Here is an 18,073-nt window from a genome sequence, read left to right as displayed (position 1 = left end):
TCGTCAAAATACTTTTTTCACCTTCCTTTTATTTTAATCTAATTTATATCTGATATGGCGCATAAGGATTGCGCTAGATTGATATTGTGAAAATCTTTTATTTTTTATAATATCCCTGGTCCTGACAATGTATAAACTAGTTGAAACATGTTAGAACATTGCGAAAGGGCTTAAAATTTATATTTTGAAATTATATAAATTACACTGTGATGACATAAGGACAATTTTGTATCTCATCAAATTATTCCGCTCTTATTTATATCCAAGAATCTAGAGCGCTGTATTGTCTTATTCTAATCCTAATCAATTTTATTTTATTCTGAAAATTTGCTACGCATACCATTACATATCACTGTGTGCTGCTTTATTTTCAAGTTTCAAACAAATATTTGCAAATATTATGAGGAGAGAATATTTTTGAAAGTTTCTGAAATTTGATAAAACATTTTTTTCTAAAACTGTATCGTAAAACGCTTACGTTAAATTTCTTTCTTATATTGTATGTGCCTAGGTTAACGGCGTTTTTTGTCGATCAATCACTTAATATTTATAATGAAAAAGTAGGTTGATCGTGGGTTGACGATTTTACATTTCCATTTTTTACGTTGGCGTAAAAGTAGGCACGAAAAACATAAAAGTGAAGTGTAGACTGAATTTTATAAATTATTCTCACGCATACTTTTTTAAACCCGAAATGTTGCATTAAAGACAATGTCCGGATTTAAGCCAATCAAAATTAATAGAATTTTATATTTCGTTTATGATTGGCTGGTTATGCAACATGGCGTTGACATACAAAATCGTTGGGAAAAAGAAGTTGCGCATGAAGTTTGCCGTAATTACCTGGGTGTGTTGTCAGTTGGGCTGAACGTCAGTGTAAAGAAAATAAAAATAAATAGTATTCCGGCTACTGTTTTTAAGTGAAACTAGTAATATATAAATTGAATTCGCAGTTGTGAGTGGTATTTTTAAATTAGGTTTACAATTTTATCACAGAAAAATAATTTCCGTGAATGTTTTATTTGAGATCAATGACTCCCCATCTGTGGGTGGGTTTGTATGTTACGACCCTTTTTAAATAGGAGCATGTTTTCTATATCCGTCTCGCTCCCACTTGCATATCTGCAACTAGAGGCGTGCACTACCGTCTCAGTTCAATCGCTCCGTGTGGGTTTACTTTGCATTGACATAATTTTCTCTTCTCACTAAAGAATTTCCTATTTGATAGTGGATATAGTTCATTTACGAAAGAAAATACAAATGTAACAGTGAAAATAATATTTACCCTTTTCGGTTTTCTGTCAGAGTAAAGAATAAACCTCTTCCTGAAATTGTGGCTTCGTTTTGCGTTCTTAGTACACCCGCCCTTACTATTTGTGTATTTACGTTTCTTGGTAAAAAAAATCTGTAAGCTAAATAAAGTTAATTTAAGTGCACAGGAAGCGATAAAGTAATTATCTCGCGTCTCAGTAAGTCTTAAACATTTCTCAGGTTATTATTTGGACTATAGTATGATGTGAGTGTTAATTTTGTGAAGTTCAAAATATATTTCAAGAGGGCTACTGTGACGAAGACGATCCATTTTTGAGTTTATTTTATAAACACGGATTATTGCACATCTCAAAAGGTATGTTCATCTTTTACTTCTTATGTCTGAGATAAAATTCTTGCATCTTTTATTTAATATAAAGTATAAAAATTGAACTTCACTATTCAATAAAATACATAAGTGGGCTTATCGTTATGATAAAATATCTTACCAAAAACAGGAATGATTAAATAATTGCAAAACTATAAATTGGTTATAGAGTATAGAAGGCATAGGGAGTAGTAGAAGAGGAGTTTATAAGAAGATAATTAAATTTTACCTTTAAACAATATTTCCTGGGTTTGCTGCATTTTTTAAAATGGGAGTTGCGTTTATTATTTACTTAAATTACTTAAAAAAAATTAAATGGGAGTTAGATCAATCAGTGGATTAATGTTTCTTCTAGCTAAGAACATGTTTAATTTTAATCTGTGTTGGGAATAGGAAGGATAAACTAGTGTGGGCCAGTCAGGAACTTCTCAGCATTTGCTCATTGCTGCGAGAAAACCATGTAAAACTCCTCAGGAGAAGCCGGACTGTTGACTGTCATCAACAGGCCTTCCGTTCCACTAGAAGAGGGTTCGGCATTTTGTGTCCTAGCTTGGTTTATGGTATGTCTTTCATTATTTTTATCATGTATGATACCAGGGTATACTGCATTCAATGAGACAAATTCTTAGCTGCGTAAAGCCTATTGCGTTTCTATCAAAAGCATCCTTGTTTTTCTTGTGGTTTTAGGCTACACTATAAATTTACAAATGACTCATTACTCACGATTCACGATGCCTGTTTCGCAGTCGAGCATCTACCCAACTATGCCACAGTGCCTATTTGTTGACATTCTACCCCCTTTCCCTCCAATTTCATAAAATTCCATATTACCCGATTGTATTTTCAAATATCCCTGCCAGTGTTATCTGCGAGTAAAAGTGTTGGGTGAAATATAAATAAGTACTTACCCGCGGTGTGTTTGTTAGATGTGTTGACAAAGTCACTTGATTGGTCGATAAGCTGCCCTATCTCTGTTTACATTTTAAATGTTCCTGATTGCATTTCAAGTTCTACATTTTTATCTTTCTTTTCTGTTTACGTTGAGTTTCAACATCGTCTAGGGTATGAGATTTATTCAAATACAGTCCTACCTACCTATCTTTATATAAATAAAAAAACTACTTTAGCCTGAAACAGTAAAAAAAATAACTAGTTGACCATAGTGTTTTATAAATTGTGAACTATTATGTATTCTTTGATGTTGTCTCTTTTTCCTTGAATGATTTGTTTATAATTAGTTCTAGACATGCTACAGCATTACTTATGTGATATCTCCGCTTAATCATAATAACATTGCAAGAGATATAATAATCCCAATATCAAGATTTTCAGACTAGTACAGGTAAAAATCACTCGTATACGAGTGGAGGCTTAATAAAATATACAGGTAAGATAGTACCCACATATCTGCTTGTTAGAATTATCAGTTTCAAACACTGTAAAACATTTCAACTCTCGGGGATATCAGGAGTAAACCTTACTTACTTTACTTTACTTTTACTTTAATTTGTGTGGCTCCGGCTTCTTCCCCAATCCGTGTTGCGCCTTATGGGATTAGAATCTTGGCTCCAATCTTGTCAGCCAGTCCACCGCCTCTGGGGTCGCCTCATGGATATTTCGAAGGTCACCACCAAACCCTTTGAGCCGGCAGTCATGCACTATGTGTCTTATGGTCTGCTCAGCTCCACACTCACAGTCAGGGTTGTTCTTTTTCCCCCATCTCCAGAGCAAGAGGTTGCAGCAACCCTGCTCCGTTCTTTCTCTGTTATGCTGTACCCGTGCCCTTCGAGGCAGATCGTAATCCGGTTCTCAAACTGTTGGGTTCACGATTAATTGTTTGTTTATTACATATTCTGTGGCCCATATTTCTTAGTAAACCTTGAATGTGGATGAATCCATTTTTGAGAAATTGTGACCTTGCTTAAACACTTAATATAAATGGAATCTTATTTTATGAAAATATGATAACCAATAAAAAGTTTGGAAAAATCTTAGTATTAAACTAAACTAACCACTAACTCCTAAATGTACTTTAAAGATTCCCCTCAACTTGGGAAAAATGGACAACATATCGGTGCTTCTGGAGTTTATTTTATAAGATAATCATAATTATGACCACAAGTATTACTGAGATCTCAATAAGATATCAAAATCAATTTTATCTTTGTTGATTTGATGTAATCATGGATCAATCAGAGAGTTTTTAGCCGTCTTTGATAATGGTATAATATTACGATATGATTCACAATGTTTATATATATATATATATATATATATATATATATATATATATATATATATATATATATATATATATATATATATGTATATATATATATATATATATATGTGTATATATATATATATATATATATATATATATATATATATATATATATATATATATATATATATATATATATATATATATATATATATAAAAGCAGTGTTATCTTGATTGTCAACACATAGGAAAGGTGATCAGTCCTCCGCTTCAGGTAGCCAGCCCAGGATAATATTAAATAAATACTTAATAGAGTGAAAATATCACTTATATTTGTTTGACCCCTCCCCCTGGGAATTGAACCTGGGATCTCCAGAACGGTAGCCGAGAGTGCTGACCATTGCAATACAGAGGTGGACAATATAGTTGGTACCTGTGAACATTATAATTAAGTTATATAGTGTTCTTTTAACAAAGTTATTTTGTATATTATACTGTCAATTAATTATGAATTGCTTGTATGTCCAATTGTTGAAACTATTGTATTGACTATGTATATTTTTTCTTTGTTTCAGATGCTGTTCGACAGATTTAAATAACTAACCAGTCTTAAAAAAAAAATTTGCAAATTTTTACTGCGCTATTTTTATAAAATATGAGGGATTTATACATTTTCTTTTTCAACATATCTTAATAATTATCTGTACACCGAACTTAATATTTTACAACACTCAAATGCATAAATACAACATAAAATCAATATAAACATATTGTAGTCTTACATGAGAAAGTGACCAACTTAAATGCTCAGGAGGGCCATTTAAGTCACTTTTGCTTGGGAACGAAATAAAATCGAAATAAACAGTATTTAGTCATTATAACAAGTCAATATATTCTACTTCATTTATTGTTTCGGCATTAACATGTTACAATGATTAAAGTAAACACTTGTTTTTTACCACTTTAGTTTTATTATAGACTACATGTTTCAGAAGTTAAACTTCCATCATTCAGGTCTGTATAATAACTATTATACAGACCTGAATGATGGAAGTTTAACTTCTGAAACATGTAGTCTATAATAAAACTCAAGTGGTAAAAAACAAGTGTTTACTTTAATCATATTATACTTCCAAGTTTAAAATTGCTTTGGGATTATTTTTGGGCCAATATTAAGTTAGTAAGATATCAAATAGTCAATAATCACGTTTTTATAAAAAATGCACTTGGTCACTTTCTCCTGTATGACTACGATATTGCCTTTCGAGTGTCGATTGGATTGTTTTGATATTCAATCATGAAAAACTATTACACCACATTCTTTGTATCGGTACTATCATTTCTGAAACATGTGTAGATAGATTTACACAGGTGTTTTTCGTGATTTCTAAAAACGTATGTCGAACTGGGGTCGCAAACTAACATTTTTATCAAAAACATTTCAAGTGAATTTGTAATAATTATCATACTTATCATCATATCAATCAGTTTAAAAAAAAAATAAGTAGAAAATAAAACTACCTATACTACTCGGCTGTCCAAACTTAAAAACAGTAAGGGACATTTTTTTGTAGTATGTTTTTTTTGCATTTTTGGACTAAGCAGAATCTACTTAGTCCAAAAATGCAAAAAAAACGTACTGCAAAAAAAGTCCCTTACTGTGTTTTCAGTTTGGACAGCCGTAACGATACTGACATAATATATTTTTTTTTTACAAAATTATAATTGTTTTCAAGTTGTGGTTCCGGGGTACGATTGTGAACGTTGAGTCAGTAATCCGTCATTAGAACACTACTCCACCTCAACTATATATCTTTCAAACTTTAAAGCTAAATTGTTCGAAATCTTATAAACCTAGAGGGTAATTCTATTCCCAGTCCTTTCCTTTTCTTCTTTTCCTATCACTGTCATCTCATTTTCTCCTTATCCCATCCTTGTCTCATGTCTCTTCTTATATATAGACTTTTCTTATGCATAGGTGTGAAGAACTGTAATTGGTACTCATGATTTTTTTTTTTGTATTCCTATTTATCATATTTTTTAACTGTTGTTTTTCCTTCCAATAAAATAAAATAAAAATAAAATCAAATAAAAAAACGAGTCGTTAAAGAGCGCTAAGGGTTAATGTATAAATTTGACTGCTTAGGTACGGTCCTTAACACACTTCAAGCGGGAAAGGTATTTCTACTTGGAAAGGGTATTTTTACTTTCTGCGCCAGCCTCAATTCAAAGGCAGAAAAGAAGGAATTATCCAATGTTTTTATATAAATATTATATACCAATCTCTCTGTAACTCTTCTTCTTGGCTACATCTCAGCTTATTGTCCTTGTAGACTGGGGTCAGCTCTTCTCGTCCTCAGGTTATAGGTCCTTCTGTCCTGGACAACGTCACCTAGGCCATGCCTTCGAATCATGTTATCTTTCTGCATCATCCATGAATTCCTTGGTCTTAAATCCAACCAATCTCTCTGTACCTATATGTACACAATTATCGAATCATGTGGCCAGCGGTTTGCAGGCGTAGAAAATACCCGTTCAAAATGTGTTAATAACTATGGATTGTTTTTTCATTAGGTCTGAAATCGACACATAAAAAGTCTAATCACCAGTTAATTGTTTATTAATTATTAATAATCCTCCAGTTATTTTAACCAGTAAATAATTGCGCTGAATTGAAAATACAAGTGTTAAACAAGTGATTCGCGTGTGCACAAAGTGGTGAAGATATAGTGACGCACAGCGCTCGGGCAGGTCAGAGCGGCGGGGTTGATGATCAGCGCGGAGTACAATGGCAGGATGGGGATGCTAGAGGACAGGAAGGTGGTTTGGTGACCCGATGCGGCGCGCAGGGCCGGCATGATGGACAGCCAGCTGCCGCCGGGGGGGTCCAGCTCCACGGGGCACCTGTCTTCCACGGGCGTGGCCTTCGCTAGCTCTGGCACAGGTGACTATAAACCCCTTCCCCATACACCATACTGATTCCTGAGTCTTTTTTTCATTTCCCTTCTTTTGTTTCAATCCTGTGGAGTGGTCTGCAGCAACAAATGAAATTTAGGCTCAGACTGAATCGATACAGAATGGTCTAATACTCAAACAGAGCTATCCTAAACTCAGTCTTAATAGTTGCAGGGAGCCCGGAAGGGCTGTCCTTCCATAAAATAGACATATATGTACTCATTGTGCTAAAGTAATGGGTCTGTTTTGCACATTGAAAGCTGACCCACTGCATTTCCAGATCTGATACAGAAGCATCTAGACTTCCTGACAGACCTTCTCTAGCAAAGCAAGATTTTTTTTAGTTTTATGAATTAAGTCGCGAAATTTATATAAAATGTGAAAAAAATAATTGTATTCATGTTTTACTATGAAGTTACATTTAAAAGCTTTCAAAATCACTGTCACTGCCAAAATAAATAATCTGTTTGGCACAGGGCGCATGCACCATTCATTGAGCACTCCCGCCGGCGTGGACTGCGGGGGAGGCAGCTCCGGAGGCCTGTTCCGCACGCCGCCCGCCACCCCCAAGAAAGGCGGCAAGATGCTCGCCGTCAGGGTGCAGATGCTAGATGACTCCATCACCATGTTCCAGGTCCAGGTAAGAAAGACTTGTCCTTTTTACATACAGATATTATATGAAAATTTAAATTTGGCGTTTAATATGTAGGACTTCATTCTAATTTATATACTAACTATTAAAATCATACACGGATTTTTAGAGTCTACTATATTGTATTTTATTATTAAAAACACATAAAAATAACATTTGTGACAGTTGTTTCGCCTTGTTATGGCATTTTCAAACTAATGTCTAATATAAGTTTGAATTCAAATTTCCACGTAAATAAAAATTTAAATGTTTGTTATCTTGATTCTTTAATCTGCTAAATTAATTCACCTAATGCTTTGAAATTTTGACACAACATTTCATTAGAATATGTGCTGAATTTATTAAATTAAATTAAAATTAAAAAGAGAAATATTTGTGTTTTTATTATTTACACACATATTTCAATTTCATACTATTTCTGTGAGCCTAAGCGGCTCATTATTAGAAATAGGTATGAAATTGTGGTAGAGTGGGTTTGAACCGAGAAACCCTGACTTAAGACTACGCGACACTAACCACGGGACTACAATCCCACACTGTAACAACTGTTTTTTTCTATACACCTACAATAAGTTTTGTTTAACACCTTTTACGACCGCAATGGCAGGGCCATCTGTTGAAATTAACAGCAAGATACGCAATACTAAACATGGTTCATGGCAGACAGTGTGCTTCTTGACAGCCACTGTCGTTTTAGATTACATTTTTGTTTAATAGATTTTTGACATTTTCATTGGTTCACGAGCATTGTAAAATGAAATGTATTAGCAATGTGTACTTTCTCTTCTATTTCTTTTCCATTTAACCAGACTGAGCCACTGCAACATGATGCCAAGTACAGCTAGCTATTAATAATAATCGCAATATGCTTTTCTTTTCCACTTACAATCAAGTTTAATTAAATTTTACTATCGAAACGTGGAATGAATGAATGGAGGTCACTGCAGGCTTAATTATTCACAGACAATTATATAACTGGAATGTAGCAGATTGCTTAGAGCGAGTGAACAAATTGGCTATTCAGAAACATTACTCCCGGGTGCAACTCTGCTAACCGGCAAAACTTGTCTTAACCTCATTCGACTTTAAACTCCACTTTGTCATCTGATTTAAGATTTATAGAATGTCAACGAAAATTTAATGTCTCTTTCAAAAATCTTTTTTTATTTATTTATTTATCTTTACATACGCCTGAAAGGCTTTTACATGCACAACATGTATAAGAAAATAATTTAATACTATTACAGCTATATAATGTAACACAAGTATACATTATTTTATAATTTATGTTGTATTTATTTTATATTTTATGTGGTAATATTTGTAATTTCAAAATAATATATTTTTATTTTATCAATTGATTCGGCAGTCACTTTATGGTAAATTGTTTCCATTTTTTTATTTAGTTAAACTCAGTAAATACCAAAAATTCTTAAAATCTACTGTGCTTCACATACGGTGTTTGAAAATGATGCGGAATGCATTGAAATACATCGTCTGTGCAAACTTAAAACACAGTAAGCGACATTTTTTTCGTAGTAGGTTTTTTTGCATTTCTGGACAAAGTAGAATTTACTCAGTGCAAAAATGCAAAAAAAACATACTACAAAAATAAAGGCCCTTACTGTGTTTTGATTTTGGACAGCTGACGTGTCACAGTAGATTTTATAAAAAATAGTGGTATTTACTTACTTACTTACTTATAACCCTTATCCACACCCAATGGTGCATAGGGCACTGCATCGAATTGACGCAGTGTTATCTTGATCATTACTTACATGAAGGCAAGGTGATCACTCTTGCGCATCAGGAACCAGTCCATGGTAATATTAAATAAATAATACAATGTAGAAATCACTAATATTTATTTTCACCCCCCCTGGGAATGGAACCCGGGACCTCCAGCACGGCAGCTAGACACGCTGACCATTACACCACGCAGGCGGACTATTTACTAAGTAAAACTTAATTAAAAATATTTTTTCTAATGTAAATTGACATCTCGTCACGGGTTCTGCCTAGTGAGACAGACGTTCATCAAAAAGAAAACATGTATTGTAAAAAGTAAAAATAAACAAGTAAAAATAAAATCCCATTTTTGTTTGTTAATAAACTGACAAAATTGAATAACATTCCCAACAAACGCAAGTGCTTGAACTTGACAGTACAGTGGCATAATATCGGGGTCACTCCTAGTGACGGTGGCGTTGAAGGTCGGCCGTGTCACGCTCTGCTACCCGCCGCAATGCCACACTCTGCTAAACACTGTTTTTACTATCTCTGCAGACGTATGCCAACATTATCCGATTTCAATTGATATTTTCGTATTTTACACGGGCTGACTTATTATTATGATTTATTCTAATAATTTCTCATTATTGATTTTTAATTAATGTTTGACTTAGTAAATACCACTATTTCTTAAAATCTACTGTGACACGTGTTTTGATGCATTCCGCATCATTTTCGGGTATTTGAAAATGATGCGGAATGCATCGAAACACGTGTCACAGTAGATTTTAAGAAATAGTGGTATTTACTACGTAAAACATTAATCAAAAATGGATAGATTTTACCACAAAGTGACTGCCGAATCAATTAATGAAATTATTTATCATTATTTTGTCCTGTAATGCATACTGTAAATTAATGTGAAATTATGATATTTAATTATTTATAAAAATATTGTATTATTATCAGAAATGTTTCATAATGATAATGCCAATACAAGCATATCGCTCACTCCTTTCAAGAATGTCATAAATAAAAAATCGTCCATTTTCAGTTGTGCATGTTTTCCGAATGTCTAGAAAATGTACTATATCCCACCAAAAGCGACACATTTTTAACATAATATCTACCCGCTACAGGGCAGAAAGTGTTGTTTTTGCATTTTGAAGAAAAGGTATTGTTTGATCATTTTTTTTTAATTTACTAAATATTTTTCAAATGAAGAAAAAACCTTCAGGTTTTACCTAAAAAGATATGTTGCACACTAAAAAGTTCAATAAGTGGCTTGATATTTATTTTTAATACATTGTATTATATTTTTAAACTTTAAAAACGCTCTCCTGAAAAATCAAGTTTTTTGATTTATGACGTTCTTGAAAGGAGTGAGCGATATAATAACTGTTATGCATCTTTTTATAACAACTTCTTTTTTTACAATTTCTGATTGCTAACTCATTATTTTGTTTTTCTTTTATTTTTTGGTTCTCGTCTTGCCTTAATTATTAATGATACAAAAAATCTAGAAATTTTAAAAAAAGTACCAACTATGTTTTTTTTCTGTATAAATAGGTTTATGTTGAATTTCATTAATTGATTCGGCAGTCACATTGTGGTAATATCAAACCATTTTAAATTTAAGTTTTGCTTGGTAAATACCACTATTTCCTTTATAAAATGTACCACAAAGTATCTGCGAAAAAAATTCAAGAAACCACTATTTCCAATTAACTTTTATTTTGCATTTTTTAAACATACTGGCTTCAATAATTTCATTGATTGATTTGATAGCCACTTTGTAGTATTGATCACTTAACACACATGCAACGTTTACTTAACCAGCCTATGACAGGTCATAATCCCTGTAAATACCCAGACTTCCATATTCTTCATTTGTGTTGAGATGTCAATAATATAATAAATAACTCCTTAAGTGGAGATAATCCAGATTTGTGAACAAGTATTTGGACACACTCAAAATGTTGACGATAAAAAATAATTTGCACAAAAGAGGTTGTTTTATGTGATACCTAAAACACATCATGATTCCGTAATGGAACAATACAGTACATTTGTTTAGAGGTATTTTCCACCTTACATACATGAACAATATGTTGTCTGTACTTACTCAATATCAACATATAATATAAAACAATGAATCACAATAAAACAATATGAGTAAAGTATGAATAAAACAATATAGAACAAATGGTTGGGAGGATTTCGTGATAGCATGTTTTAAATTAAGAACAATCATGTTATAAAGAACAAAAATGCAGGAAATGTCTATTTGAGGAATACATAACACAAAACGTGTGACATAAATTTTAACATGAAATTGTACAAAACATTGTTCTTTTACGTCATCACTTTATTTACGCCCAACTCAATTTACGGAGTGTTTTGTTACCTTAAAGCAAAGTGATCAGTCTATCTCTCTCTCTGGTCTCAATCCTGCATTGATTGGTCTGCAGCAACAGATAACATCTCCTTTGCCATTCTAGTCTATTTTCCGAAACCCTCTTCAGCTCTTCATTTGTCGAGCAGCCCATGTCCTCGTATAAGTCGCTTAGATATTCGCGGCGTGGGCGTCCTCTGGCGTTTATTCTCTTATCGTCCCCTCTATTATTATTATTATCAGTCTTATTTATTTATTTCAGCGGAGGGCTGATCACCTTTCCTTCATAGTTAACGATCAAGATAACACTGGGTTTATATGATGCAGTGCCCTATGCACCATTGGGTGCGGATAAGTGTTAGAAGAAGTAGAAGAAATTTATGTACATTACCTACATATCGCTCACTCCTTTCAAGAACGTCATAAATCAAAAAACTTGATTTTTCAGGAGAACGTTTTTAAAGTTTACAAATATAATACAATGTATTAAAAAATAAATATCAAGCCACTTATTGAACTTTTTACTGTGCAACAGATCTTTTTAGGTAAAACCTGGAGGATTTTTCTCCATTTGAAAAATATTAAGTTTATTTAAAAAAATAATTAAACAATACCTTTTCTTCAAAATGTAAAAACAACACTTTCTGCCCTGTAGCGGGTAAAATTTAAGTTAAAAATATGCCGCTTTTGCTGGGATATAGTACATTTTCTGGGCATTCCGAAAACATGTACAACTGAAAATTGTCAATTTTTGATTTATGACGTTCTTGAAAGGAGTGAGCGATATATCTTCTAAAGTTTAGAAGAGAATCTCTTTCAGTATGTCAGTATGTTACAACACAAAATATCGGCTGTTGTTTATGCCTCAATCTAACTGTATTGTTTTGATTGGACACTACTACAATCTATTAGCATAGCACGCATTCATTATTCAATATAAAGTATTTTACAAAGCGTTCCAATACCCCCTGCAAAGATGGCCACTCACATACTCTGTTTATATAGTCACAAGGACGTTTCACTTGGACACTTAAAGAAACAGATAGACTAGACTTAACCTGATTAAACCCGACCTAATGTTTCTGAATACTGACAAAAAAAAATTAATTAATGTTTTACTTAGTAAATACCAGTATTTCTTAAAATCTACTGTGACACGTGTTTCGATGCATTCCGCATCATTTTTAAACTGCGAGATGCATCAAAACACGTGTCACAGTAGATTTTAAGAAATACTGGTATTTACTTAGTAAAACATTAATTAAAAATGGATAGATTTTACCACAAAGTGACTGCCGAATCAATTAATGAAAAAATGAAAAAAATTAATTAACCAATAAAATTTTTCATTTTTATGGAACCTAATCTACTTATCCGCCTCCGTGGAGTAATGGTTAGCGTGTTTAGCTACCATGCCGGAGGTCCCGGACTCGATTCCCAGGGGGGGGTGAAAATAAATATTAGTGATTTTACACTCTTAATATTTATTTAATTATTACCCTGGACTAGTCCCTGAAGCGCACAAGTGATCACCTTGCCTTCATCTAAGTAACGATCAAAACAACACTGTTTCAGTATGATGCAGTGTCCCTTGCACCATTGGGTGCGGATAAGGGTTAGAATGAAAATTAATCCACTTACAAAGACCAGTAAATGTGAATAAGTTATAACATTTAGATAGTATCTCAATATTTGATTTTTTGTTTTATTTGCAAATTTAAATTATAAAACAACGAAAACTTATTTAGTAATCTAGTAATGTTATCACAACCGAATTTTTGAAAATTGGGTCGGAAAATATATTAGAATGCAAGCATAGTTCCGGGTGTTTCTTGGAGTTTTATCAGTCTGGTTAAATGGAAAAGAATGAAAATAAAAACCTTTTTTGTTAGATAAGCGATAAAAATATTAAAAATCTATGAAACAACAATGGAATTGAAAATATGTATTGATGTGACTGGAGGTGCTGGGTTCGAATCCCAAAGGGGTTAAAATAAATATGTATTTTTTCACTCTACTACACTCAGACCTCGCTTTGCGTCATTTCACTTTGCGTTGTTTCAAAGTTTTACTTTTGTTTTGTTATGCAAATATTTTTTTTAACATTTAAAGACTGAATGAAGAATACGGTAACCTATCTTTGATGTTTATATGATTTTTCAATGGAAAATAGCAATTCACTTTGCGTTGTTTCAATTTCGCGCCGCGATATTTTGGAACGTATCTACGACGCAAAGTGAGGTCTTAGTGTATTCACATAATGCGAATAATGGTTTTAGGCATGCTTAGATATAATTTTATGTTAGAAATGGATTTTGTATGTGAATTTAAATACTATATATGTATATTATTTTGAGAAATAAAAAGACTTTGTTTTTTGATCCACTCACATTTTGATTAACAACCAACTAGTTTCGGCAACAACCTGTTGCCCTCTTCAGGGTTTAATTTATGACATAAATTTAGTCATAAATTAAACCCTGAAGAGGGGCAACAGGTTGTTGCCGAAACTAGTTGGTTGTAATAAAAATGTGAGTGAATCAAAAAACAAAGTCTTTTTATTTCTCAAAATAATATATCAATATGATCCACAAAGTTAATGCTTTCAATATTAAAAACACATTATTTTTTTAACATCTCATCAAAGATGAAGAAGAATATGGAAGTCTGGGCATTTACGGGGCTGACGACCGTCATAGGCTGGTTTAAGTGATCACTTTACACACATGTAACATTCACCAATTCTACCCATTATTGACAACCACACTACTCAAATTCTTAGAAGTTCTATGTATATGAACCAATTTAGAAACCTTGTTCTTGAATCAATAGAACTTCACTAGAGACATCTATTGGTGAGATGTAAAGAAGCTTTTTACTAAGCAGAAACTCTTATATTAGTATGTGAGGTCCGAATCCTGGATTATAATCACACACATGAGAAACGCCAGAAAATACCATTTTCATTTTTATTATTGAGCTTATAATTAGGATTCAGACCTCACATACTAATATAAGAGTTTCTGTTTAGTAAAAAGCTTCTTTATATCTCACCAATAGATGTCTCTAGTGAAGTTCTAGTGATTCAAGAACAAGGTTTCTAAATTGGTTCATATATATAGAACTTCCAAGAATTTGAGTAGTGTGGTTGTCAATAATGGGTAGAATTGGTGAATGTTACACGTGTGTAAAGTGATCACTTAAACCAGCCTATGACGGTCGTCAGCCCCGTAAATGCCCAGATATCTATATTCTTCTTCATCTTTGATGAGATGTTAAAAAATAATATGAAAATAACTCCTGTAATTGGAGATAATCCAGATTTTGTGAACAAGTATTTGGACACACTCAAAATGTTGTATTCAAAACACTATATATGTAGTTGAATCTGGATGATGTTGAGTCTGATGATGGCTGAAAAAATTATAAAGTTGTTATTTTATTCTATAAATATTAAAACATAAAAATAAAAATATTGAATTACACAATAATTGAGAGTGTCGGAGAGCAAAGTGTTGACTTCGGCCCCTTTGGGCTAATTGGACACCCACCCAATTGAGCCAGAAGAACAATGGGCAGGGCGTTATTGTGCGCTCCATCTCGCCGCCACTGCCAGCATACTAATAATGGACGTCTGTCAATTGCTAAATTCATTATGGGCTCTCTGACGGACGGTTGGCAAAGTACTTTATGCTAATTTGCCGAGCAACTGTTGTTCTATCAAATTTAATTGATGCTCGGCTAATGTATTTTTGATTTGAATATTTTTGTTTATGTGTGCTGTTAATTAATTGCGATGGTTAGTTTGTATTACTCTTATATTAGATTAGGGATATGAGATGAATTAATCACAGATTTTGTATCTATCTTAAATAATTTTACAAGATTTTTTAATTTTGTGAATTAAATGATTATATATCTTCTTTTTAATTCAATTATATAATTTAATGTGTATATACACATATATATATATATATATATATATATATATATATATATATATATATATATATATATATATATATATATATATATATATATATATTGAATTTTTTTTTTTAAAACCCTTATCCATACCCAATGGTGCATAGGGCACTGCAGCATCGTAACGACGCAATGTTATCTTGATAGTTAATTGCATGAAGGCAAAGTGATCCCTGCGCTTCTTGTACCAGTCTGATATAGTATAAACATTATTTTTATAATAAATAATCATAAAGTCTACTCTTCTTCTTCTTCTTCTAACCCTTATTCGCACCCAATGGTGCATAGGGCACTTCGTCGTATAGAAGCAGTGTTATCTTGATCCTTAAATACACGAAGGAAAAGTGATTACCCTTCCTCTTCAGGTACTAGACCAGGGTCATATTAAATCAATATTAGACTGAAAAATCGCTAATATTTGTTTAAAGTCGACTAATTCATGTAAATTGATTACAATCTTAAATTCTGTCTGCAAAATAGTTTGTATCGTGAACTTCCGGTAAATCATGAGTTTACCTTCCATACATTTCAAAATATTAATAAAATACCATTTACATATTGACAAATAAATCCCGACCACTGTAGCAAAAAAGGGTTTCAGTATTTATTTTTTTACTTGTTTCAGGCAAAGGCATTGGGAAGAGTCCTGTTTGATCAAGTCTGTCGGCAGCTGCACTTATTGGAGTCTGATTACTTTGGGCTGGAGTACCAGGAACTTGGTGGAGCCAAGGTAACTATAATATAATTTAAATGTAACTTTGTTTTAAAATCACTATAAATATTTTATTATAACTTTATTATAATGTCTACCGGTTTCCAAGCTAACCGCTTCTTTATCAAGACTGATTAATACTAAAACACTATCTACTAAACAATATTCAAAATATTTTGACGGTTAGGGAAAGAAGCTTAGGTAGATCTCATGTGGCTTTATTTTTTTGTGTTGATTGGCAGTTACAGTCAAAAGGGATCAGGGATGATGAGCGATTGGAAACATATTTAATAATGGACTTTTAGCAAAATCATTTACTTGTGTATTTATTAGCTGTAAATTATTATTAATTGCCTTTTTAATTTATAATATTTCTGATTAATCTAATTTAAGTCCTCTTTTGCATGTGTGTAATATATTTAGACCTTTATTTTTATCAAATGAGTGATTATTTTCTATTAAGTGATTGGCAAATTCAGAATTTGCATTATTCTGAATTTGCCAATCACTTCATAGAAAATTATCACACATTTGATAAAAATCAAGGACTTATAATCTATTACAAACATGCAACACAGGATTTAAATTAGATTACTTGGAAATATTAGAAACTAAACAAGCAATTAATAATAACTTTCGACTAAAAAAACACAAGTAAACGATTTTTCTAAAAGTCCGTTACTAAATATGTTTCCATTCATTCAACACACCTGATCCCTTTTGACCATAACTGCTAATCAACACAAAAATAAAGACACTTGAGATCTACCCAAGTTCTTTTGTTTAACGACCAAAATATTTAGAATTTTTAAGTAGATAGTGTTTTAGTATTAATCAGTCTTGAAAAAGAAGAGGTTAGCTTCGAAACCGGTAGACATTGTAATTGAGTTGTAATAAAATATTTATAGTGATTTTAAAACAAAGTTACATTTTAATTATAAAATGGAAAATCACAAACTTAGTGCTTCAAATATAAATTATATTCAAATCTATTGATTATGAAACGCAAATTTGGCAATAAATTAGGTAATATACATAGTTTTAATAAATAATTTATATGCGGTAGTGTCCCGAAAACTTGGCCTAATATGGACCAAAGGGTGGCCGAGTTTGTGATAATGCCGGGTTATCGGGAATGTGGTTAAAAAATAATAAGTTTAAGTTATTCTTTAAGTTATATTTTAATTATAAAATGGAAAATCACAAAGTTATTACTACAAATATAAATTCATTTTATTAGTTTCAAAAGTGTTAAAAATCTATTAATTTTGTAATATTTCAAGAACTTCACGTAACCATCAGCTCTAGATACGAAAATTGTGTTTGTTTCAGTACTGGCTGGATCTGGAGAAGCCCGTGTGCAGGCAGGTGGGCCTGTCGCTGGTGGACCCGCTGCTGCGCTTCTGCGTGAAGTTCTACACGCCCGACCCGGCGCAGCTGGAGGAGGAATTCACCCGCTACCTGTTCTGCCTGCAGATCAAGCGGGACCTCGCGCACGGCTGCATCCAGTGCAACGAGAACACCTCCGCGCTCATGGCCAGCTACATCGTGCAAGGTGGGTCGTGAGACATGCCTTTATGTTACCCTCTGATAGGAGGCCTAGACGGCTGTCCAAACTTAAAACACAGTAAGGGACATTTTTGTAGGTAGTATGTTTTTTTGCATTTTTGAATTAAGCAGAATCTACTTAGCAAACTAAAAATGCAAATAAAAACATGCTGCCAAAAAAATGTCCCTTACTGTGTTTAGAGCTTCTGCATCGGATCAGAAAAAGTATCAGA

General features: G+C 32.7%; 1 protein-coding gene and 1 long non-coding RNA gene across 2 annotated transcripts in view; both read left to right on the top strand.

Moving 5' to 3' along the window:
• The first annotated feature begins 832 nt into the window (after positions 1-832).
• LOC148304818 (uncharacterized) lies at positions 833-4,772 on the top strand. Its single transcript, XR_015838297.1, has 3 exons — positions 833-1,627; positions 2,033-2,199; positions 4,439-4,772. It is a non-coding gene; the product is annotated as an uncharacterized LOC148304818 (long non-coding RNA).
• Positions 4,773-6,437: 1,665 nt separating this feature from the next.
• LOC148304817 (uncharacterized) overlaps positions 6,438-18,073 on the top strand; it is a 34,158-nt gene continuing 22,522 nt past the window's right edge. The window contains exons 1-4 of the mRNA XM_088267694.1: positions 6,438-6,807; positions 7,295-7,458; positions 16,206-16,310; positions 17,625-17,847. Coding sequence (XP_088123820.1) covers positions 6,720-6,807; positions 7,295-7,458; positions 16,206-16,310; positions 17,625-17,847 — 580 coding nt within the window. The 5' untranslated portion in view covers positions 6,438-6,719. The remainder of the gene's footprint in view (positions 6,808-7,294; positions 7,459-16,205; positions 16,311-17,624; positions 17,848-18,073) is intronic.

The sequence above is a fragment of the Brachycentrus maculatus genome, unplaced genomic scaffold, assembly GCF_059751285.1.
Source record: "Brachycentrus maculatus isolate JH-2025_06_01 unplaced genomic scaffold, ASM5975128v1 h1tg000303l, whole genome shotgun sequence".
NCBI classification, from domain to species: domain Eukaryota; kingdom Metazoa; phylum Arthropoda; class Insecta; order Trichoptera; family Brachycentridae; genus Brachycentrus; species Brachycentrus maculatus.
Note: the sequence above shows the minus strand (reverse complement) of the source record. Positions and strands in the feature narration are given on the sequence as shown.